Here is a 25390-nt window from a genome sequence, read left to right as displayed (position 1 = left end):
CTGTGGGTCAAACGACCCTTTTACGGGGTTGCAGATCAGATATCCCGCAAACAGATATTTACCTTACAATTCCTAACAGTAGCAAAACTGCAGTAGCATAGTCATTTTATGGTTGGGGTCACCACAGCGTGAGAAGCTGTATTAAAAGGTCACAGCATTAGGAAGGTTGAGAACCACTGAATGGAGAATTAGGTGGCATGCACCTGTTCTGGGGACCAGCTGCCGGGTCCCTGCCCCGTTCCTCACCTTGCTTCTGAGTAGTTCCCAGTACTTCTAGATGACGACACACTTCAAAGGACGACACCTCTGTTTTACTGGCTGCATGACTCCGGAAGTCACTTGTGTGGCTGAGGCCTCAGTTTGCCCATCTGTCCCACAAAGCCAAGTGTACATGTTCTGCAGACACCTGATTGTCTTCCAGAGGAAGAGAGTAGAAGACCAGTCTGAGCCCTGCTCTAAGCCCACCAGGAGACACAGATGCTCCCCACTAGCTCTGTCTTTGAAATGAGGAGAGAGAGAAAGCCAGGTGTGGGGCACTCACTGTAATCCCAGCATTCAGGGGATGGAGACCAGGAGAGAAAGAGTTCAAGGCCTTATGTAGCTGTACAGTGAGCTAGAGGTCAACCTGGGCTACTTGAGACCCTGTGTCAAGAGGAGCAAAATGGAGAAAGAGTGGGAGGAGAGGGGAGGGGGGGAAAGAAATGGTGCCAGAGGAGTTTGAATCAAGGGATTTTGCTCACCTGGTCAAGGCTGCTCACTTAGGGGCTCACTGAGCACTGGGCAGCTGGTGGGGTGCATGGGAACCGCATAGACAGACAGCCCCCAGTGGCTGGCTGTATTCCCGAGTTGTAATAGCTAGCCCCCTATTGTAGTGGCTGTAACAGCCATGGTGGGAGTCTTCGGCTTTCATCAACAAGCCCTTTCTCCCCCAAACTGAGGCAGCCTCTGCAGGTTCCCATGACAACAGCACGCCTGGGAAGGACCAGCTTGGGGAAAAACCAGATTTTACTGTAAGGAAAAAAACCTGGCCTGACGCCATAGGCAGGGCAAGCTGGGACAGGGGCTGTATAGTGGGACTGGATCCTGGGGTAAGGACCACAGAGGTGTGAATGCTGGCTCTATGCAAGGTGCTGTGGCCCCATAGATGGCACTGAATCGCTGTGTAGACTAACTACATGAGCCTATGACAGACCCCGAAGTCGGGGCTGTTGTTATTCCCGCCTTATGGGCGGGAAGATTGAGACACTGGCAGCCCCACTCCAGGACTGGCATTCTTGGCCTCTCAGAAGGCACAACTGTCATTTTTACAGTCTCTGGCAACTGAAAGTAGACAGTTCCTTCTATTGTGACATACATTTTGCAAAAATAAAAATCATTATTTCACCAAGCACGGTGGAGCACTCTTTCAGTCCTGGACTTGGAAGGTAGAGACGGAAGATCTTTGAGTTCAAGGCCAGCCTGGTCTATGCCCTGAGTTCCAGGCCAACCACGGCTACGGTGAGACTGTGTCTCAAAAGAAAAACATATAGAAATTACTTCCATATTACAGATTAGGAACCAAAAGGCTAAAGAGCTTAAATGATGGGCCCCAAATTGCATGGCTAACAAATTATAGATCTAGGGTTTGAACCATATCTGTCTACATCTGGAGGCTATGGTCCTCCTCTACCGTGCTCCCTAAAAAATACCTTCACCATTACACTTTCCCATGAACACATTAACCCATAAGCCTGGGCAGATGCCACGGCTGACTGAGATGGCTCGAGGGGCATGAGTGGGCATGGTTCTGGACCTTTATCTCTGTGCCAATCCTTTCCAGCCCATACGCATTAGCACATTTGCACACGTTCCTACACACATGCTCCTTCAGGCATAAGTGCAGGCCCTGGCAGGCTGACACTGTGCCGTCCAGCCAGGAGTGGATCTACCTACCTCACATAGGTTGGCAGGTGTGCCTGCCCACACCTGCTTGCTCCCCCTGGGAGAGGCTATTCCCAGGCCTATCTCCCCACCCCAGCTCTTTCTGTGTAATCAGGCTGGGACTTCCCGGGGGAGGAGAAACTTCCGGAGGCGGCGTGTGAAGTCACTTGAACTTGTCGGAGTCTTTCTAAACAGAGCAAGCTTTCTAAATATCAGTGTTGGAGGCCTAGGCTGCTCGGGGTAGGGAGCTGTTATCCTAAAAGGACATTTCCCGGACTGTCCTGCTGGGATTCAATGAGTTTTATTACTTGTACCCTGATTTTATTAGTTTGGGGGATGGGGTCCCTGACTCCTCTGGCAAGTGTAACACTCTTGGCTTAAACTGTTTATTGCATCCCTAACAGACTAGTGAACTAAGTTCTGAAGGAAGAGGGTGACATTTGTGGAAGATAGTCTCTCCACCGGGCTGAGGCTCTTGGCATCACCCTAGGAGGCAGGAAACTAAAGACAAGTGCGTGTGTTTTGCTTTTCTCTGAGGACTGGTTGTGGATAGGAACCAAGGACTCTCACACACTAGGCAAGCTCTCTACTCTGAAGCTACATTCCCAGGCATCTAAAGATACTTCTATAGAAAGTGGAGGGGGCAGGGGAAGGGCTGAGAGGAGGAAGGGAGGTGGGGGCTGCCAGAGAGGAGGCGGGAGGTCAGAACGTGGCTCCATAGCCAAATCCCCTTGCTCTTCTGAGCTAGTTTTCTGCCGGCCCAGCACAGCGCGAGCAGGGTCTGTAGTAAGAGCCGGCTAAGGCAGCGGGTATGCATGCGGGCAAAGCACTCAGTCTGCGACGTCCAGACTGTCTCTCCCACCCCCTGGGAATTTCATAAATAAACCCCTGGACCTGTTCCAAGAAGAATTTCAAGGCTTCTCGGCGTGTGGTGTGTTTCCAGAAACACACCAATTTTACATGGTGCCTGGTATGTGGAGTCCTCAGTGACTGCTAGGGAGGAGTGCCGGTCGGGCGAGACAAAGAGGAGGTGGGTCTGTCGGGTCGGACCGGGTCGAGCTGGGCCTGAGTGGGCCGCTGAAGCAGCTGTCAAGGGTGCGGCGCCGTGATTGGAGCTCCATCTCTGCAGCGGGCAGTTGTAACCTGGCTTTCCCAACCTGCCCAGGGTTCTGATTGCTCAGCCTCCCCTCCCCCACCCTAGGGCTTTGGCAGGATTCTCCACCAGGTTTTTTGAAAAGTGATGGGGTCCTAAAATAGCATAAAGTCAGGCTCTCTTTCTCTGTCTCTGTCTGTCTGTCTGTCTGTCTGTCTGTCTCTTTCAGTCTCTGTGTCTGTCTCTCTCTCTGTCTGTCTCTTTCAGTCTCTGTCTCTCTCTGTCTGTCTCTTTCAGTCTCTGTCTCTGTCTGTCTGTCTCTTTCAGTCTCTGTCTCCTCCACAGAATAAAGATCAGAAGAAGGGAGAGTGGGGTGTAGAGAGGATGCCAGGATTGGAGGGGGGGGGGCTAAAAACAATGAGAAAGAAAGCAGGAAATAGCTGTGTCTGCATGTGTGTCAACGTGACAGGGCCAATCGCCTTGCTGGGTATCTAAGTGGGTAGCTGGGATCATGACACACCAGAGTCTGGCTAGGGGAACGTTGCTCTCCTTCCTGGGTTATGAGCTAAAAGCCACTCATTCCCAGGACCTAGGCCAAGGCCTGACTAACAGATTTTCAATATGTACTCAAGGGTAAAGAATTGATAGCCTATACATGGATTATTAGAATACAAAATGGCAGCGGTAAAGCCGATGGCTTCAAATAGCAAAATTGATAATAAGTGCTACCACATAGCTGGAAGAGTCTATCAGCCAATGAGAACCACATGATGGAAAAGAAGAGAAAAGGACTGCTGCCTGGGCCAGGTTATGAGTGACCTGGAGAAGACAGGCAAACACACAAGGGGGGGGGGGAAGCTTCCTGGAGGAGTCAGTCTGGAGCTGGTGTGCTTGCTGGATCAGAGGCTTCGAGGACATAGGTGGAAATCTCAAAGGACCTCCCCAGGGGACACTGCCAGATCTCAGGGACCTGAGCACACAGGGTTGGACACCACCTGACTGGAGGGTGAGGCTGAAGGGGTGTAGCCACAGACACACCCATGATGAACACACCCTGGTGAACCTCCTTGTCTTGCTGCCTTTACGTTGAGCCTTTGTTCCACACTGCTGTCTCAACTCATCCTGAACCGGTGTGGCTTCCAGACACCTGCCACCATCTCAGTCACTCAGTTTCCTTGCCTTTGTAGTTCAAATATTCACAAGTTCAGCCAGTTTCTATGCTGCTTTTCCTTGGCCCAGAGAGCCAGCCCCAGTACCATCAGCTGTGGCCAGAAGTTTGCCCACACAACTTCTAAATCTAGAAGTGTGTCCCCTGGAGAAGCAGGAACTGCAGGAGAGCATGATAGACTCTAGACCAACAGGTAAGAAGGAAGCTTCTGTGAGGAGTCTCAGGGCTGTGGGAGAATAGGGAGGAGAAACCAGGACAACAGAGAAACTGTTAGACTAGGTATTTGCTGAACCATCTTGGGCTAGGGGCTCAGTTCCTCTCCTCTCCCTGAGCTGAATGGTGTCACTACTAGGTGGTCGTGAACATGATGCACACTCAGGGCAGCTTCCTGGGCCAGCTGGTGTCCAGAGACTGTGTAAGGGGTCAGTCTAGATGAGTAGTAAGTTCTCATTGCGTAGAGAGGTATTAACTGCCAATTTGGGCACTGTCCCTGGACAAGACACTTGTCTCTACTGAACCTCAGTTTCTCCACCCTAAAATAACAGGATCAAAGCTAGGCATGGTGACACATGCCTTTAGTCCCAGCCCTCGGGAGGCAGAGACAGACAAGATCCCCAAGTTTGAGGTCAGCCTGGTCTATATAGGGAGTTCCAGGACAGACAGAGAAACTTTGTCTCACCAAACACTAAGCTATAAAATAACAGGATCAGACCCAATGACTTAATATTCCCTTCTAGATTGAGAACTTCATGATTTTAAGCAACAAAGAAGCCTACATGCTCTAGAGAAGAGCGCCGACAAAGCGTACGTCAGTTTCATGAGACATGGGTGCCTGATAGTGTTCCCAGAGCACTGGGGAACCAGAGCAACCAGGAAGTGAAGAGGTTGTAGTAGCAACAGTCCCAGAGCGCTGTGAGGTTCTGGCCTGGAATGTCACAGGCCCCGCAAACAAGGGCACCAGGCAGACAGGAAGAAACCACGAGGCTCGCAACAACAGAATGGCCAGGAGCAGTCCTGTTTGGGCACTGGGCATGCTCAGGTAGAAACTCCGGCATGAGTCATCACGGCTGAGGGCACAGGGCCTGTTTACCAAAGAAGCACTGGAGTGGAACGAGGTCAGGGTGAGGGTTGAAGACAGAAAGCCGGTCTCTAAAGTCATGTGCCATGTGGTAGCCTCTACATGGAGAGGGAGCAGGAGAGCCTGAAGGGTATATTCTTCAGGAATACCACAGCTAGGCCCCTTCCTGTGGGACCACTTGTGTACAGACTATAAGCTGTTGAAGGCAAGTGGGGTCACAAGGCATTTCTGGTCAATAGCAGGCCCTCTGGCCGCCTCCAGCTCAGCCACCAGGTACATCACGTTCAAGTTCTTTCTGTTGTCTCATGAACCGTCCCTCTCTCACCTCTCCATCCATCCCACAGGCCTCATCCTCCAGTTCCATCTTTTCTGGCTCTAAGGTACGCATCTGTCCCCACCCTAGGCTGATGAACATTTCCAGAAAAAATGATACATCAGAAAGAGTCCCTGAGACTTCATCTTCTGTTCTGTGGTTGCCGCTTGACTCCCACTTGGACATTCTTTCTAGTTTTCTGAATCTCCAGATAACACTTTTATTTTTTCCATGAGAGTAAATTTTTGCCTATCTTTACCACTTTCTTCAAACACACTCTCTGTCATAAGCCATTCATCCTTATGAGCAAATTACCTCAATATAACTGTAGCTTGACTGAGAACATAAGCTAAGCCTTGTCTGCTTACCTGTTTCTCCTTTCTCACCACCTTCTCCTGTCTCTGAGACAGGAACATTCTCCTCCAGGCCCCTGTACTTCTGGATTCTGGTTCTGTCTTCTATTCCTTCATCTTCCTGTGTGGTAGAACTCTTCTTGGCTCCTTCACTCGAGGTAATCTAGGATCTCTCTGCTTTTAGTAAAACAGCAGAACAAAGTAAAATCGCTCCTCTCACTTTGTGTATCTAACACCTTTTCCCCTCTTGTCCAGTCTAGAAGTCATCATTTTTAAATTGGATTATTTAGTTTATTTATATTTATTATAATTGTCCTTAGATCTGAACTTATTTTTATTTATTATATTCTTTCTATTTGTTGAATATTTCTATTTTCCTTTTCATTTACTTGCTCACTTTCTTGGCTTTTTTTATTATCATATTTCCTCTTCTCTTAACCTGGAAGTTATATAATCCATCTAACCTACTAGTGAATACTGAACCGTGTAAAGTATGCAATGAAGTCAACAATGACTTAGGTTTTTCATCTGACTCAATTTAAGAAGGCATTTTTCTATGAACATATAGTTCTAAGTTGTTATATTTTTCTCTAAATCCCATTTGATCATGTCTTTTTAACTCTGTCTTTATTATAATACTAACTATAAGAATCTTCTAGAGTTAAGGGTTGATTTCCTCTAGAGTTGATTTATTCCTCTTTTTTTTTCTTGCTACTACCACACATGGCCCTAGGTTACTTGAGTCTAAATAGTTTGTCATTTCCCAAACTATCCAGGTGGGGTAGATTTTGAATGAAAATATATCATGGAGCAGGCTTGCATTTATGAAATCTCCTGGAAGATTTTTGCCCTCACTTTCACCCAATACCAAAGTTCAAGTCAGGCAATTTTTCTGAGGTGTCTCCTATGAACGCACTAACTGTACTACCTTCTGTGGGTCAGAGCCAGTGCAGAGGGTTTCTCTGTGGATGGACCCAGGCTTTGTCTCCTACAAAACCATGCCTCGAGTTGTCGGTGTGCAAACCCTCCCGAGGTGGAAGGCAGTCACCTGTTTCCTCCTTATCTTCTTAGGCGTTTGCTTGTTTTATGCTGTTGGATGTTTCTGTGCTTTTCATACAAAACATTCTAGTCAGCACACATAGAGATGGCATGACAAACTAAAGGAGAGACTCCAGCCAAGTCTAGCTCAGCGAGCTAATGAATTTAACGGGGTTACTTAAAGGAGCACGGGCCCCTCGAAGGCAGCTACTCAAGGGACAGTTCCATCCCGCCTTCTGCGAGCGTCACTACACAACTTGCAGCAACTTCACCCAAGAATTTCCTCTCACCCGGAAATTGTTTACCATCTATATAACCTCAGGTGATTCTCACAAATTTTGCTTCCTGGGTCTTGAGAGGCTCCCTCCTCCCAGGAGTGGACGTGTCAATTCAGCAGAAGCAGCTAGAGACGGACCCCAGGGCATTCTGGGCAAGTGTCACTCAGCCATAGCCCATCTTGTTCTTAGCTTCTGAGTTCAAGATTCTTCACCTCCTTGCTAGTTTATCGAGTATTTCATAGCCAAGTTCTTTTAAAGAGAAAAATGACACGGGAGTCTCCTTGAGCCTCAGCCTTCCACCCCATCTTCCACTGAATTGGCGTGAGCAGGAGTCACCAAGGGGCTTACACACTTAAACCTAAGCCTGTTAGAAGCCTCTCCTGTAGAGTTACAAGTCTGTCCTCCTCAGATGGTTTTGCTACACAGGACAGTCTCTCTTCCTGCCAGGTTGCTGCACTCCTGGCATTCTTGTGTTCCCTTGAGGTGTTTGAACTTGCATGCTGTGCACCTGGTTTCCAAACCCGCCTGTGGCTCCAGGTATGTGATGCCTACCGCAATCTGGATGTCTGATGGGATTTCTCTTCTCTCCTCCCATACCTGTCCGTCTTTCCTAATCTAGGCACAGTTACACATGTCAAGTCATCCGGGAGTTCTACCAGACTGTCCTTCACGTCCCACATCCACCAACCTTGCTTCCACCTCTCACATTTCCCCTTTCGGTGCTGCTGCCTAGGATCCCCTCTTCCTCCTCTCCTGTGTAAGCTGTTGGAACTTCTTCCTCTTTGGTTTCCTTGGGTCAATCTTGCCACGCTCCAATACTCTTCTGTATCAAGTTTTAGTTGATTTGGATTAGCAAAGTGATCTTTTTAAAAAAAGATGTATTTGCCCGGTGGTGGCGCATGCCTTTAATCCCAGCACTCGGGAGACAGAGGCAGGCGGATCTCTGTGAGTTCGAGGCCAGCCTGGTCTAGAAGAGCTAGTTCCAGGACAGGAACCAAAAGCTACGGAGAAACCCTGTCTCGAAAATAAAATTTAAAAAAAATTAAAAAAAATTTAAAAAGATGTATTTTATGTGCATGTATGAATGCTTGCAGGTATGTATGTGTACCACATGTGTGCCTGGTACATACAAAAGCCAAGAAAGGGCACCAGATCTCCCATGACTGTATTACAAGTGGTTGTGAGGGGCCTGATGTGGGTGCTGGGAACTGAAGCCAGGTCCTCTGTAAGAACAACAAGGGCTCTTTACCTCTGAGTCACCTCCCTAGCCCTGTTCCTCAGATCTGTCTATCCGAGGAGCACTGGCTACCCAACAATCAGCCGTGGTGTGGCCTCTTCTTGGTCACTCTCTTCAGCTGCTTCCTGTAGAGCTGACCGGCTGAAACTTCGGCATGCCCCACTGACTCTGTGGCCTGCACCAGAGTGGACACAAACCATTGTTGTCTTTCTTTCCTGCTTGTCTGAATACAATGACACGTTTCATGAAAGCAAGGACCCAAGACTGAGCAGGCAGACATGCTGTTTCTGGGGTACCGGAGGTCCTCTGTGAGATTGAGCAGGCAGGCATGCTGTGTCTGGGGTACCGGAGGTCCTCTGTGAGACTGAGCAGGCAGACATGCTGTGTCTGGGGTACCGTAGGTCCTCTGTGAGACTGAGCAGGCAGGCATTCTGTGTTTGGGTACCGTAGGTCCTCTGTAAGTGCTCATGCTCCAAGTGCTCATCCCGGCAACCTGACATGAGTCCTCTTAATGGTGCCTTGGTGAATTATGATCAAGATGGAAACTGTCTAGTCACTGGAGCACAGGGAAGAAGGATTTCTTTTCCTAGGAAAGTGACCTCTAGGAGTCTGAGGGATTGAACACCAAAGGGACTGGAGACCAGAAGTTCCTGGACTCTGCAGAGGTCTAGCCTGCAGTTTAAGGCTTCAGTACAATGTGGCTACAGGGGTTGTGGCAAGTAGGAGGGAGGACAAGGGGGGGATCAATAAACAGAACTAAGCAACAGTTAGATAAGAGAAGTTCTAGTGTGCTGCTGCACAAGAAGCGACTGTAGATAGTGAGAGTTTCCATATTTGAAAAGTCAGGAAAAAGGCGTTTGACGGCTTCTACGGTGAAGATGTGATACATGTCTGAGGAGATACACTTACCCTGACTTGATCATTATACAGCGTATGCGTGCACAGAAATGTCACAACGCCACGAAATACAAGAGGTTTGTATAAACCACTGGAAGTAAGGACACTTCGCTTTCTTCAGGCATGGTGAGAAGCCCTAGAAGGGGGCATCCTTGGGCCCAGTCACAGGAAAAGCAAAGGATCATGGGTGTGAGCTGGACATTCTGTCACCCTGCAGCCCAGGGCCTTAGAGGGAGGGTAGATGCATCACCTAGGAAAGCACCCTCACAAAAGGGTGTGAGAAATAGAATTACCCTTTCTCTCCACCTCAGCAAATCTCATTTTCCGTCCTCAGCTTGGTTCTGAAGGTTAGGCCTTATGAAAGCGTAAGATGCTGCGGTTTTGAACAAAGCACAAGAGCAGTGGGCTGTGGCGTTAACAGCTAATTATGTGCGAGCTCAGACAAGCTGCACCTTCTCTGAGGCTCGGCAGCTTCGCCTGCACGTGGGGCACACTCGACATGTCCCCCCCCTGCAGGACGGTAGCAAAGGTGGTGTTCATACCAGTCACTACTCTGACATGGTCTCCTGTGTCAGAGTCCATGTTAAGTGTTTTACAATGCTCTAGCGAATTCTCACAGCATCCCTACAAAATATTGTACAAATGAGCGAACTGAGGTTTAGGGAGGTAAAAACTCTTGGCCAAAGTCAAGGGGTTATCAGGCGAGCAAATGATGGGTGTGCTGATCTGGGGACACAGGATTTAGGTAGTTGTTCTGTTGTTCTGCATGCTTACGCTTAGACCTTACTGTCTGGAAGTGCAGCAACTATAGGCTCCCTCTGTGACCACCAGTCTTGAGGCCACAGAGGTAGTAAGACATAAGGAAGGATGTCTCAGAGTGGTATTCCCGAGGATTTGGCATCCTCTTTCCAATTGCAGAAGTACTGATTGTATAGGATCAACTGGTATCCCTACCCCCACCCCAAATGTGTGAATGCGATCTTACCAGGAGGTCAGATCTAGTGCAGCCAAGTTCTGATCACCTGGGCTGCTAGCATGGCAAGGACACCTGTCACTCCATACACTTAGGCAAAGGTAGGAGGATCAGGAGTTTAAGGCCATATTCCTGTGTAGAGTGAGCTCACAGGCAGCCTGGGTATCCAGGGCTACATAGTAAGACCCTGACTCAAACAAACAAACAACAAATCCTAGAGGTAATGCTTAGTAGCATCTTTCCTTTTTCTCCTACATATACGTATCACCAACAAAATTTTAGTATCATAAAGTTTGGTATTTTGCATTTTCATTTAACATGGAATAACATTTTCTCATGCCATTAGTTTTGTAAACCGATTTTATTTTTATCTCGTGTGCATTGTTTTTGCCTGTATGTATGTATGTCTGTGAGGGTGTCAAATCTTAGAGTTATAAGACGGTTGTGAGCTGCCCTGTGGGTGCTGGGAATTGAACCTGGGTCCTCTAGAAGAGCAGCCAAGTGCTCTTAACTGCTGAGCCATCTCTCCAGTCCTGTACATCCATTTTTAATGACTAGAGTTTCCTCACATGGGTGAGCCGAACATAGTTTATCTAAGCTTCTATTATTGCTTCTCTGGTTTCCAGCTTTTCCAAAGATAAATAAGCAAGGGAACATTTTGCGTAAATATTTAGCCACATTATTTCCTGAAGACAGATAGCGTAAAAGCCGGGCAAATGCGAAGCATACTGGGAGACGTTTGATAGGTACTATCACACTATTTATCAAAAGGGTTCTACCTGAGGCAGTGCCCTCACCAAGTCTCTCAGCTGTGCCAGTCTGGATATATTTTGAAAAGAGGACCGCACAGGTTGTTGTGTCCAGAGGGCTGCAAAGGGGAGTCTCGCGAGGACGCCGGTTAGCAGACCCTAGAGACGGAACCCTGCGGGACTCAATGGGCCGGAGGGTGGGCGCTGGGAAGGAGGGAGGAGGGGGAGGGAGGAGGCCGCCGGACCCCGCCTCCCCGGCTCTCCGCTGGGCTCCGCACCGGCGCGCGAGGTTGGCCGAGGCGAGCCTCCGCCCCTTTAACAGGGACACTCCCCTTTAAGGCGGGCGCCCGCGCGCACCCGGCCCCGCCCTTCGGGGGCGCGCGCGGCAGCCGCCGCACCGGCTCCCGGGAGCTCACGTGCCGGCGCGGAGCGAAGGAGCCGGGGGCGCGCGGGCGGGCGGGAGGAGGGAGGCGCCGGGGGCGCGCGCGCGCGCTGGGCGCTGCTGGGCTGCGGCGGCGGTTACTATGGCGGAGTCGGCCGGAGCCTCCTCCTTCTTCCCCCTTGTTGTCCTCCTGCTCGCCGGCAGCGGCGGGTCTGGGCCCCGAGGGATCCAGGGTGAGTCCCGGGCCGGGGGGCGGCGCGGGATGCAGAGGGCCAGGCGAGGCCTCTCACCCGCCGTGGGGCTCGGGCGCGCCCCCTCCCCAGCCGCGCAATATGGCCGGGCGGGGGGCGCGGAGGGCCGGGGTGGCGGGGGTCAGCCTTGGGGACCCGCGCGCTCTTCCAGGCGGAGCCCGACCCGGGCGCGCTCTGAGGGTCGCGCTTCCAGCTCCCTCAGCTCCCTCCGCTCACAGCCCAGGCTTCCCCGAGATGTGGAGGTCCCCGGCTCCTGCCCTTCAGCACGTCCGTGTGAGGGGGGTTATTCCCTGCCAGCAGATGCTCCTGGGGGCGCCTTTTCTCCCGCCAAGATTGTGGGGTTCGGCAAGGGGGCTTGTTTCTCCGAGGTGACCTGATACCTAGAGCCGATACGTACCCTGGGCTACAAGGATAGAGGGGTCTCTAACCTTCCTTCAGCTTGGGGTGCCTCTACCCTTCCTCCCCTACCACCTTGATGTTCTCGGCACCGGAGTCACATTTCGCCTTCCTTGCTCACTCCCTTGGGTTCTGCAGCCCCCCCCCCCTCGGGTATCCATGCCTGTAGAAGCTGTTTGGAGGAAATGGGGCGAACAGGCCCCTAAACCTTTTTGGAGCTTGGCTTCCACCACTCCAACCCTGTGAAGCCTAGTTTCCCAGCTGGTAATCTGAATCTAGGCGTATTTGTGTTTGCTTTCCTCCTTGCCTCCCCCACCCCGCCCCAGGGGGGCATTCAGTTCATCACTTTGAGTGTGCTTTTCAGGTGAAATCCTGGAATGTCGTTCAACTCCCCACCCCCACCCCAATTTAATTTAAAGACCCCACCTTTGCACCACCTCTCTGGACCTTGGGCAGTACTTTCGCTGTGGCACACAGTGCCTCCTCCAGCACCCCACCACACACACACCCCTCACCTTCCAACCCCCAGGGCCTTGTGCGGGCCAGGCCCACCCCCACCTTTCCCACTACTGAGGTGTAGACGTTTCTGTGGGACACTCCACTGGCTGTGTTGTTTATGAGGCTTTGGGGGCTGGGGAGAGCACATGAAACCCTAAAATATTTCATTTGATAGTATTCTCAAATGTGTCTTGGCATTGGGGTTGCAGATGAAGGTTATATTTGGCAGTTACATCGAAGCGATTATTGACCCACACACGGGTAATGGTGGGGCGGTTAGGATTATACTCATTGATCCCATTGGACAAAGCCTGCTGCTTTGACTTCTCAGCGGCCCCCAACCTTCCAGCAATGGGAGATCAAGTGTGTGTGGTGTGTACCTGGAGCTTACACACACACGATTCTCAGGTGGGTCTTGCTTTAGTAACAGACCCTCAGTAGACGATACCATGCTACTTTGGAGTCTCAAAAACAAGTTCATTATCTCCTGCTTGGATGTGTTGTCTCCCACAGTGGTGAGGCTTGTGCAGCCGGGTCTTTGTTCACCGGCTAATGCTTCTGTTAGGCACTGTGCTGTGTTCTTCATGTTGCTGCCTTGTCATAGGTAACTGTGCGGTAGAGACTGACAAACAAGCTGGAGGTGTACAAACAGAGCCTTACATTTGCGGGGAGAGAATGGTTTTCATAAGTCAGACTGTTTGCTGGGCCTTATGGGCCATGGTTTTGGACTATGTGACCGTGCTGTGTCTCCAGCAGGATAGTAAAATAAGGAGTCTGCGTCTTCAGGTCTGTCATGTTATGTGTGTCTAAATAAACCTTTAAGCCCCTCCAGTGGGGTTAATATCCTGCCTCTGACATCTCCAGGATTTTGAAGCAGTCTTTCCCTACTGATTAGGTGTATCTCTCTGTGGGTTTTTCTTGTTTTAACATAGTTAAGAATGTTTAATTGGTAATCCAGCTGGTTCTGCATGTAGTAGAAGTCTGTGTGTTGTTTTTGTTTTGTACCTTCCCTAAAAGAATGTTTGTTGGGGTGAGGGTGGGTGGGTATAACAGGGAACTGGGTTCTTTTTTTGAATTCGGTTATGTGTCCAGCAAACATTCTCTGAGGCCTTTAAACTTGTTGGCCAGACACTGCAGTTTTTTCCGGGACACATCCAGTTGCCAACAGTGCATGCTACAGAGACCACTGTTGCAAAAGGCTTGAAGTGAAACGTCACTTCTGGGAAAGTAGAGGCTGGGATAACAAGAAGTTGATTTTTTCCCTCCCCTGCATTTCCTATACAGTGCTCCTCTGTGTGGGCTGGAGAAGTGGCCCAGCCAGGCAGTTCTCATGCCTGGGGTGTGGACACCGTGTGAGGGCAGCAAGAGATAGGTGTTCTTCTATTAATTAATGAAAACTGGGCCTTCGTACACAGCCTGTGATAGGGGAGTGATGTCACCCTAGAAACAGCAGCCATTTGATAGGTGTGTGTGTTTCAGCCCTCTCAGGAATTTTCACATTAGTATTATAAAATGTAAAATTAAGTTAGGAGAAGAACATGACATTTTTTAAAGACAAAAGCAGCAAGAGAGAGGCATGTGAGGTTCTGACAGGGACAATTTGTGTTTCTGTGAGCAGCCCAAAAATGTAATCCCAATCTCAGCCTTGTAACTTTGTTCAGTGGGCATGGATTTGAGGTGCAGTGGAGGAGAGCTCCTTTGGAGAGAAAGGGAGCTCTGATTAGTTTGTTCCAACAGCTCCTCGGGCAGATGTGATAAAGCATATTAAAATGGCTACTCCGGTTAAAGGTTAGAACCAGATGGAGGGAGGAGGCTGGCGCTCTGCACCTTGATCTCCTTATAGGCTGTCCTTGAACAAGTAACTGTTACTGCCTCAGTTTTTCCTCTGGAAATAAGAAAATGCTGTATGTCACTCTTATTGGGACATTTGTGAGCTGACTTACTGATAGCCAGTTGGCAGGGAGGTATTTTTAGACAGTCTCTGACTTCAGTGAAGAAGCAATGTTGGGTTACTTTTTATCTTATGGGGCAGAATAACATACTTTGATTGATAGACACACCACATGTCGGTGTGGCTCATTTCTTATTTTGCTTTTTGGTAGCCAGGGTTCATATTTCCTCGAGTTGATTTCTGCCTTTGGCAGGCTTTTTTCTCATAGGCCCGGCAGCATACCTGGGCTAATCAAAGACAGGCTGAGGGAGTGACCTGCTTTAGGCTTTATTGGTTGGCAATGTTATGCAACTCTGGGTGTGTTTATGGTACTATGTAAATGTTACATAAGAACATGGAGGCTGAGAGGTGGCCAGGATGGCAACTGTGAACACAGGAAGGTTAGACCGAGGACTCCTTCCGGGAAGACCTTGGGAGTCTGCAGGCAGTAGGGGAAGAAGCTGTACTTTATTTTCCTCTAAACCCCTTTTAGATAATTGTGCCTTTCAGGGGGGACTGCTGTGTTATAAATAGGTTTATTCTCCACCGGTGAGCTAATTGTAACCTTGCTACCAAAATATGATTCAGTAAAGAGGCGCTGGGAGAGGAGGGACATGCTGCTGCTTTCGGCATGTCCTGTCGAGGCTGCTTGTTGCATTCGGAACATGAGTTGAATTGTGTTGCAGTCTGTTCTCATAAGTATCCAGGAGTGCAGGGTATCACGGGGGGAATGGAATTCCCAGCTCAGGGCACTTTAGATCCTCCTTATTTTTGAAGGATAAATTAGAATACTGCTATGGTGGCTGTATTGTCAATTTTATTCGCTCTTTCTGAAGTTTGCCTTAGAACAGTAGTCAACAGTAATTCTGGGATCCTGCCTCTTTGTGTTGAGTACTTGTGCTTCCTGGTACGGGGGCGGTATCTCCTTGCCCCCCCCCCATATTTACAGAGTCCTGGCCATCCTCACTGAGCTTCCAGTGCTGGCTGTGTGGCAGGTATCCTTACCCCAGTCCCGCCTAGACTGGGGATGTCACTGGTGCTTTGGCTTCTGCGTCTGACTCGAATTTCTCTGTTTGCTCGAAGACCTGCTCTGTTCTGCTCATCTCAGTGCTCCTACCCCATGCATGGCTTACCCTGCGCCTGGACTCCGGCAGCGCCATCTCCGCCCTTGCCTGCTGTGCCCGCTTGTCTACCTGCTGGCTTCCATCCAGGATAAGTGGAGCATGGACACCAGTGGTCCTGAGAGCAGCCTCCTTCCCCTTCTCTAGACCCGCTAGAGTTTGATTTAGCCGGGAAAGTTTCCTTTTCAGCGGACCTTGCCCTCTCTGGATGGCAGAGGTAGTATCTCTTGAAGCCATGTGGTCACTTTTTTTGAGGGGTTGGGGGGCGTGGTTTTTGCGACAAGGTTTCTCTGTGTAACCTTGGCTGTCCTGGAACTTGCTCTGCAGACCAGGGTGGCCTCGGACTCGCAGAGATCCACCTGCTTTTGTCTTCTCAGTTTGTGGTCGTCTTTTTTTCTCTTCTTCTTTCTATCCAGTCTGAACCCTGCATTTGTCCTACTGGGTACTTTGAATTTACATAATGAAAATACAAATATCGCATCGCCCTATTATTTACATAGTTACATATAGGGGATTTCTGTGTTCATTCAGTTGGGTATGTTCCTAGAACAGCTTTGGCATGAGGAAATAACACACAATGAACAAAAGTTCCCAAATGCCCACTGTTGTGGAACTTAACATCACTGTGGCTTAAACTAAAAATAAATAAGTAAACACAGTTACTGGCTGAGTGCTCTGAGGAGGATGGGCTGGAGTGTGCCCAGTGCGGCCATTCCATCCTCTGCTTCACTGTGCACTCTGCCTGGTAGTTACAGTTGATAAGTGGCTACTGACACTGCTAATCCGTCAGAGCCATTGCTCCCAGGGAAGTACAGGGTTAGGTTCTTGCAAGCCTTGATCATAGCCTCGTCATCAGGTGAGCCAGAGATAACCATGTGTTCTGCATAGACACACTATTTAATACACATTATTGGTGCTTGGAACTTCAGCAAAAACTGTAACTCTTGCCTGAATCAAGCTTACCTAGTGCATCATTCTGTCTAAGGCATATCACTGTCTTCTTGTGCTTGAGAACGCCAGACACCACTTCAGCACTGTGCTTGGGGACTGTTTTACATAAAAAATCATCAACAAAAGTATGGCACTAAATATACTGCCAAGAGGACATGTGTTTACAGTATGAGAGCCGAAGGAAAGCAGAGTGTCGCCTTGTTTGACCTCCACTGGGAACATGTGTGTTGGGCTGCTCAAGTCTTACTGCTCTGTGCGTGTCCTCGAGTGGCCAGGAAGACTATAAGTGTTGTGTTTTGGGGTTACAGATAACTTTTAGCAAGAAGACAAATTCATATGAATGGAATCAGAATAATGATGTTTAATTTCATTAGTTAAACAAATGTTCTAGAGATAAATTACATCATGTAAAATTTTAAGGTCTTCTTTTTGTGTGTATGTGTATGGTGTATGCATATATGTAAGCAGGTACACTTGTTCATGCATGCATGTATGGAGACCAGAGATTGATGCCAAGTTTTTTCCCCATCATTGTCCACCTTATTTTTGGAGACAGGTTCTCTTGGATAGATTAGCTGGCCAGCAATCCCATGGGGGTCTGGCTGTCTCCCTACCACATGCTTTCCCAGTGCTTGGCGCTTATGTGGGTGCTGCGAGTGCTGCGGTTCTGGACTTAGATTCTCATGGTCGCTCAGGGACGAACCATCACCCTAGTCCCTGAGGACTGATGGTGTCACTGCACCTGAATTTTTGTTGTTGTTGTTGGTTTTTGGCAGTGCTGGGGATGGGATCCAGAGTCTCATGGATATTGGTCAAACACTATATTCCCAGCCCCCAGAATTGTAATATGCACCTCGAAGTCCTGTAAGTAGATAAGCATATACACATCGAATATATTGTTGGTGCACAGATTTTATTAGCACTTGGTGAACACCCCCAATGGACTAGACATTAGCACGATGCCTACCTCTGCCAAATGAGATAGACAGTGGACAGCTAAGGGGATTGTGCTTCCTGTAGCCACCATCTGTCTCCCACAGAGTCCTGGGACTTGATGTCTATCCACCTGGACCCAGTCAGTCACCCTGGTGACACCATCACCAATACTGTTGATGTTGGTACTACTTGGGGATTTGACAGTCAGTTGATGTTCGGGTAGATGGGCTTGGTGTCATTGAACCTGCCCTTTAAAGACTGATTCTCAGTCCATTGCAGAAAAGAAATTAGAGATTCTCCATCTGGCTTGGAAGCAAGCAAGCAGCCACGTTGTAAGTTTCCCGTCCCAACAGGCTCGTGGCAGTCAGACAAGGAGCTGAGAGAGTGGTCCTTTTCTTATAGTAGGGTTTGAGTCCTTGCCAGGCAGTGGATCTAGCAAACAACTATTAAACTTGGAAGAGGACCTCATCGTAGAGGAGAATTTTAGCTGACACCTTCTTGCTGTGCTTGGACTCTGACCTGTAGAAACTGAAACAGGAGAGTTTTTTGTACACGTGTGTGGTGAGTAAGACAGCAGTGGGGAAAGTAAAACAACAGGAGAAATAACGCAGCATGGGCGTGAGGATGTGGCCCAGTAGCTCAGCATCTCTGTGGAAGTCCTGGCAGCCATGTGGTGGCATGTCTGTACTCTTGAGCAGCCAGGAGGCTGAGGCTTGGAATTTATATGGAGGGAAAATGGGATTTATGGGCTTTCCGGGTTAACTTGGGTCGAGCTGACCCGAGGAGTTTCTAAGAATTCGTGGAGGAGCCCCTATGCCCTCAGTCGTCAGGCATTGTCTTACTATGTGTTTGTATATCGCACTTAACACTCATAGTCATAGATAAGATTGCATCAGTGCAGCCCCGTGCATGCCTGGCCTAGAGCTGAATTAAGAGGAATATCCTTGCCTTTTAGCAGTTAGTTCGCTTGTTGGAATTGCGGAGAACTGCAGGAGTTAGGAACCTCCTCATGCACTGGGGTAATGGTGGCAATAAAAGCATCTCTCGTAGAAGTGCAGCCCCTGGGCACTGAGCTGGCTCCAGGTTGTTCACTCCTGTGCCGCTGGTCTTTGTGCTTGAGAGGTGACCAGTGCTTCGGTGGTAGGACTCTAAGATGTGTGCTCTAAGTGCTGGGCTCTGCTGAGATGCTTCTAACCCAGCTACCGCCGCAGTCTTCCTCTGCCTTCTCCTACTGCAGGTTTTACCCGCTCTGTCCCATGGCCCTGCTGCTTCCATGCGTTTCGAGGCTCAACTCGTGGCCCTAAGATTGACATCATCAATCTCATCTGGCCCTGGTCTTTTTGTTGCCCTTTTCGCTAGCTGGAACCTTAGCACTGTTGTTGGCATTGTCATTTCAGTGTGGGTCTAGTGTGCCTTGTATTTTCATGGCCCCAAGCCTTTCCTGTCTCTTCTCCTTTTCCAAGCTAAATATAATATTCCCAGGGAATTCCATCCTCCTGTGTTTTCCTGGTCAGCACCTTTCCTTATGGTAGTGTTGGGGGGCACATTGCTTGGGGTTCTGCTCCTCTGACCTTCAAACAGTGGGTCCTTCAGCTGGACATAGAACCTTGTGGATTTTAAGTACCTAATAAATTTGTTTAATTGAATTTGTTCATTTTCTATCCTCTCAATAAAATCCTAGGTAAATAATTCCAGTTCTGTCTTGCTATAATTTATTTCCTGATATATTTTTAATCATTTTTTAAATATCATGGATATTTTGCCTGCATGTCTGTATATGTACTTCAGGTGTGCCTGATATCTTTGGAGGCCAAAAGAGGGTGCCAGGTCCCCTGGAACTAGAGTAACAGATGGTTGTGAGCTGCTGGGTGGGTGCCGGTAACCAAACACAGGTCCTCAGCGAGAGCAGCGGTGCTCCTCTGAGCCATCTCTCTAGCTGGCCCCTTGTTCTATTTTATTTTGCTTTATTTTGTTCTAAATCCCAGCCACTCAGAGATGCTGTGGCTATTTGTGAGTTATTTGGACATAATAATTTCTCTTCTTACCTCACCTCTCTGATATCTGTGTGTGATATTACATATTTGTTTTATTGCAGCCAAATTAACTTAATGTCAGCCTCATTAGTTTCTCCTTCTTGGTTGATTTTTGTTTGTTTGTTTGTTTTTCTTCTGCATTACTCTAGTTGGCAGAAAGTCATTCCTTGCTCTTCTGCCTCACAAGTGTAAGGTTCACTGCTCTCTACTTAAAGTATAGTAAATGGGTGGTGAGGAAGAGAGCTCCCGTGATAAATATCCCCCTGCTCTAATGAGCCAGAAGTGTGTCTACACAAGTGTAGCCAAAACAAACAAACAAAAACCCACTTGCTCTCTATTATAAACTAAGTTAAGGAGAATAAACCAAGTTACTGAATTTCTAAATACAGCAGCTGAGTCTGCGTGTTTAGGTCTGGGAGCTTTGCACATGTTCGTTCCTAGCAATGTCTGCTTAGTTTGCACTTGCGTTCTCCTGGGCAGCAGGTGGGCCCTGTGTGAAGTTCGGGTATTTACCATCGTCATAAATTAAATTGCAGTGACAGGTCTCCTTAGCATAAACATCAAACATCTCTTCTGAGTGAGAACAAAGCTTTCATTCTCTACACCCGAGGCTTAAAGTTGAACTTGTTTAAACAGCTCTCTAGGGTTGGGTTTGTCTCCTAGCAGATCTCAGAAAGGGCTGCTCACAGAATGGTGTAGTGTGGGCCTGGCTTTCCAGACACCTTTCTCTTATGCAAACTCCATCCAAGGTCTTTTCCAAGTCTGGAATTAAATGCCAAGTTTATCAAGTGCCTTTATTGTTAAACAGATGGGGTTTGCCCCCAATACAAAAACTGCCTTTATTGAGTCAGGTACATTTTTTTCCATAAGTGCTTGAGTTTGTTTTTTTTTTTGTTGTTTTTTTGTTTGTTTGTTTGTTTGTTTTTTTACCAGCACAGTTTTCTGGATCCTACCAAGTGCATTGTGCCCTCTGACTGTATAGTGTCTCAGCACTCAGAACTTTTTGTCTTTTTGAAGATTCACTTTTGATGAGCATGAAGGATGAAAATGAGACTTTGGGAGGGGGTAGCCAACAGCATATAATTGCTTTGCTAACGCAAAGTTTTTCTAGTTAGTATAATTAGAACTTTGGGGCTCAGTATCTGTCCCCAGTCACTGCCTTCTTACCCTTTTCTGCCCTAAGCAAACCAAATATTACCTCTGTCTGTGACAGTTCAGGGTCAGATACCTCTATTCAGATTTTCTTAGTTGTTGTGGTGTGGTTTTAATTTATTTGTGGGGGAGGGGCACACGTTCCAAGGCACGTGTGTGTGTGTGTGTGTGTGTGTGTGTGTGTAGGTGAGAGAACAACTCTCAGGAGTTCGTCCTCTCCTTCTGCCATGAGGGTCATGGGTAATCAAGCCAGAAGTTTTTTCCTTTTACCGTGAGGGTCACAGGCCATCAGGCAAGACAGGAAGTGCTTTATTTGCCGAGTCATTCCACTAGCCCCCACTATAAGACTTTAATAACTATTTTGGCAATTGTTTATATCTGTAGTTAGGGGAAAATGACAGTGTAGGGAGCTGGGGGTGCAGCGCAGTTGGTAGACTCCGTGCCTAATGATAAAACTGCACGTGATTGAAATCCCAGCACTCAAGGGAGCCACTCAGAAGTTCAAGGCTATCCTGGGGTGTCTGAGATCCTCTCTCTAAAGTAAGAGATTGGTGGGGTGGCACGTGTCCTTAATCCCAGCACTCGGGCATTCAGGTGGATCTGTGAGTTTGAGACAATCCTGGTCTCAATAGCAAGTTCTGAACCAAGCAGGGCTACACAGTGAGACACTGTCTCAATGTGGACTAGAGAAATGGCTCAGTGTTTAAAAGCCCTGGACCTGGGTTCAATTCCCAGTGCCCGTGTGATAGCTCACAACTATCTGTGACTCCAGTTAAAGGGGATCTGATGCTCTCCATGACCTGCAAGCACATCTGATACACAGACGTGTGTGTGTGCAGGGAAAACACATAAAATTAATAAATCTAATATAAATAACTTGTCAATCTAGAAATGCATGTAACTTTCTGGGCTGAGATTTATCAGTTACAGTGTTGATCTGACCTGGTTTTTTCTGAGTTTACCAGGTAGTGTGTTAGATAGATAAGAGAAGGATCAGGAAAGGTGACAGCACCCTGGCATCCCTTCTTGTGTAGGTCAGAGATTCTTGGGACGTGGTGGGAGACCTAGACAGTACTTGGAAAAGTACTTTGCCTCCAGATCATTTTCCTGTGCATAGACTAGGATTTTGTTTTGCTTTTGTACTTTGAGGTTATATTACACAGTCTGCTTTGGGTGTGTGAATTTATGGTAGTTTTAAATTGTTATAAAATACATATAGCTGAATTGACTTATTTTAACCACTTGAAAGTGTACACTTGGTGGCATTAAAGCCTTTCACAATATCCAGATTACCACCATTATGGAATTTTAAAGTTTCTCATTACTCCAAAAGAAAACTTTAATAAGAAAACTCATTAATCATTGCCTCCACCCTCAATAACACCTACAAACCCCAAGTCCATGTTTGGGCATGTCATCTGGTTGAACCGCATGACATGGTTTCTTTTCTCTGCAGTGTTTTCAGGATTCATCCGTATGTAGTGTGTGTAATTGCTTCCTTCCTATGGCTGAGTAATGAATGATTCCCTTGTAGGAATAAACCACATTTTGCTTATCTGCTCATCATTTGATGGGCATTTGGAATCTTTTGTGACTATTCCTGTACATGTTTTTGTTTTCTGTTTTTTATTTCCTTTTTTGTTTTGTTTTGAGACAGGGTTTCTCTGTGTAGCTTTGGAGCCTGTCCTGTAACTCCCTCAGTAGACCAGGCTGGCCTTGAACTCACACAGATCCGCCTGCCTCTCAAGTGCTGGGATTAAAAGCATGCGCCACCACCGTCCAGCTCAACTTTGTTCTTTTATTTCTGCTCTCTATGATTGTCTTGACTATTCAGGATCCCTTGTAATTTATATGAATTTTATCGTCAACTTTTCTATCACTGGGTCGGGGGGGCATTGTCGGTTTAATTGTACTGTGTCATCTCATACATAGTAAATTTATATAGCAGCATAACTGGAGTAGTAGTTCAGAAGAATATGTGTGCTCTTGTGGAGAACCTGGTCGTTCCACTTCAGGTGACTCGCAACCATCTGTAACTCCAACTCCAGGAGATCTGGTGCCCTCTGCTCGCCTCTGAGCACATACCAACACACAGGTACAACTACACATAACTAAAAGTAAAGTAAATCTCTCACACACACACATATGATAGCTAGGCATAGATAGGCTCACACCTTTAATCCCAGTACTCAGGAAGCAGAGGCAGGTGAGTTTGAGATTAGCCTGGTCCTTGTAGTGAGTTCTAGGACAGCCAGAGCTACATAGTGAGACCCTGTCTTGATAGATAGATAGATAGATAGATAGATAGATAGATAGAGATATGATGATGCATTTATATCTTGGTGAACAAATTAGGTTCCCAGTTTTTTTATATTATGAATTTATTTTGAAAATTCTCCTTATAACTACATTACTACATCAAAGAAACCCTGGGGAAATATACCTCAAATCCTTAGTAACTAGAGAGCACTAATTGAAGGGCTCCCAGATTCTGCACCCTGTATTCAGTGATGTTTAAATTCGTTTTTCTTTCCACTGCTGCTCTGCTTCTGGTGTTATGGCTCCTGCTCTGGGAGCCAACCTTAAGCATTTACCTACACCTTTAAAGTTTAAAGAACGGGGATTGTGGAAGGCAGAGAATAAGACAACCCTAGTCAAGAAAAAGTGCACTAGCCTGCCAGTGGTGCACACCTTTAATCCCAGCACTTGGGAGGCAGAGACAGGTGGATCTCTGTGAGTTCCAGGCCAGCCTGGTCTACAGAGCGAGTTCCAGGACAGCCAGGATAGCTTACACAGAGAAATCCTGTCTTGAAAAACTAAAAAGGGAAAAAAGAAAGAAAAATTTAAAAAAAGACCAAAATCTATCATACAGTGTCTGTGAGAGCTTTAGAAATTTTCCAGTGACTGGATGTTCTATGAAGTAATTCTGCATTGTGCAGCCCCAGAGTTGGGAGGCTCAGTAGCAAGTGAGGGTTCTCTCTCAGCAGTTGGGAGGCACAACTCAGAGTGTGCAGATGTCAGACAGCAAACCTGTGGGAAGGTAGGCTGCATTGAGGCAGAGCAGGAAGTATCCCCAGTAGGGACAGGCCACCTGAGACTGCTCACAAGATCTTCTCCTTATATGGAATAACTTGACCGGGGGCAGGGGCGGGGATATGATGCTGACCTCCTGACCAGTATAATAAGGCTGGACAAGCCACAGAATTAGATCAGACAGGAATGATGGCAGACCTTAATTATCAAAGGAGGAGCCTGTTTGTAGGGACTGGCATGGTGTCTCTTCCACTGAACATAACGAGCCGAGTTTGATCCCCTGAGATCCACACAGGGAAGAAGAGAGCTGACTGACACAAGAGTCCTCTCACTTCCACATGCGGGTGGTGATGTGAACTCTGAAGGTGAGAGCAAGCTCGCTCGCTCTTCCCCTCCCTGTCCCCCACACCTCTTACATACACAAACATACATGCAGAAAATACACACACACACACATACACACACACACACACACACACAGATATTTCAAAGAGCCCACTCTTAAATCTTAGAGCTATTAAGGAAATACATTGAATCCAATTTTGAGTTTTCAATAGAATCTAGTAGATACATAGTCTGAGAGAGAGAATGCTTCATCTTTGCCAAAGTCTGTGCCTGTTGAGCTGCAGGAGGACAGTGCTGAGGACACAGTGTTGCAGTAGGGCCTGTTACAAAAGGAAATTCTGTGTGTCACTAATCTAGTTAAAATTTGAACTGACACTGGGCATGGCGGTATCCCGTAAGTCAGGATGCTGAGGCAGGAGTTGAAGGCTGACCTGTGCTACATAGCAAGACCCTGTCTTGAAAAGCCAAAAGATGGGGGCTGGGGAGATGGCTCTGCTCTTAAGAGCACTTGCTGCTCTTGCAGAGGACCCAGATTTGGTTCCCAGCACCCACATGGTGGCTCACACCTATCTATAACTTCAGCTCCAGAGGGTCTGACACCCTCTGTCTTATACAGGCACAGGGTACATACATGGCATATATACATCTACAGAGGCAAACACTATATGAATACATACATAAAATATCAAGTAATAAAGCTTAATAGAAGACCAGTCCCGTGTAAGATGCACACCTTAGCGCTCAGCAGGTGAAGGCAGGAAGATCAGGAATTCAAGACCAGTCTAGGCTCTGTGAGACCCTATCTCAAAGAAAGACGGTGGGGGTGGGGGGAAGCAAAATTGAATTGGTTGCAGATCAGACCTTCAGATCTAACTGAGTTACAGAAACTGCAGAGGCGGTACATGCTAACAGTGCACCACTAGGAGCCAACAGAACCCAGAATGTGGGAAATTCCAGGATAAACCACCTGGAAATGTTGACATTGGGGCCTAACAGGTTTAAGAGCTTTTAGCCAAGTGTGCATTGAAACTTTTTTTTTTTTTGGTCCAGATTTGAACAAACCAAATCCTGAAAGTTTTTTTTATTGATTTTATTGAGCTCTCATTTTTCTCTGTTCCCCTCCCTTTCTCTCCCCTCCCCTTCAACCCTCTCCCAAGGTCCCCATGCTCCCAATTTACTCAGGAGATCTTATCTTTTTATACTTCCCATGTAGATTAGATCCATGTAAGTCTCTCTTAGTTGTCTAGGTTCTCTGGGATTGTGAA

General features: G+C 47.7%; 1 protein-coding gene across 1 annotated transcript in view; it reads left to right on the top strand.

Moving 5' to 3' along the window:
* The first annotated feature begins 11520 nt into the window (after nucleotides 1–11520).
* Acvr1b (activin A receptor type 1B) overlaps nucleotides 11521–25390 on the top strand; it is a 38648-nt gene continuing 24778 nt past the window's right edge. Inside the window, exon 1 of the mRNA XM_041646046.1 lies at nucleotides 11521–11712. Within this exon, the coding sequence (XP_041501980.1) occupies nucleotides 11622–11712 (91 nt within the window). The 5' untranslated portion in view covers nucleotides 11521–11621. The remainder of the gene's footprint in view (nucleotides 11713–25390) is intronic.

This window comes from Microtus oregoni, unplaced genomic scaffold (assembly GCF_018167655.1).
Source record: "Microtus oregoni isolate MIOR12 unplaced genomic scaffold, Mior012 000118F_ref0000498, whole genome shotgun sequence".
Classification (NCBI taxonomy): domain Eukaryota; kingdom Metazoa; phylum Chordata; class Mammalia; order Rodentia; family Cricetidae; genus Microtus; species Microtus oregoni.
This window is presented reverse-complemented; position numbering and strand designations above follow the sequence as displayed.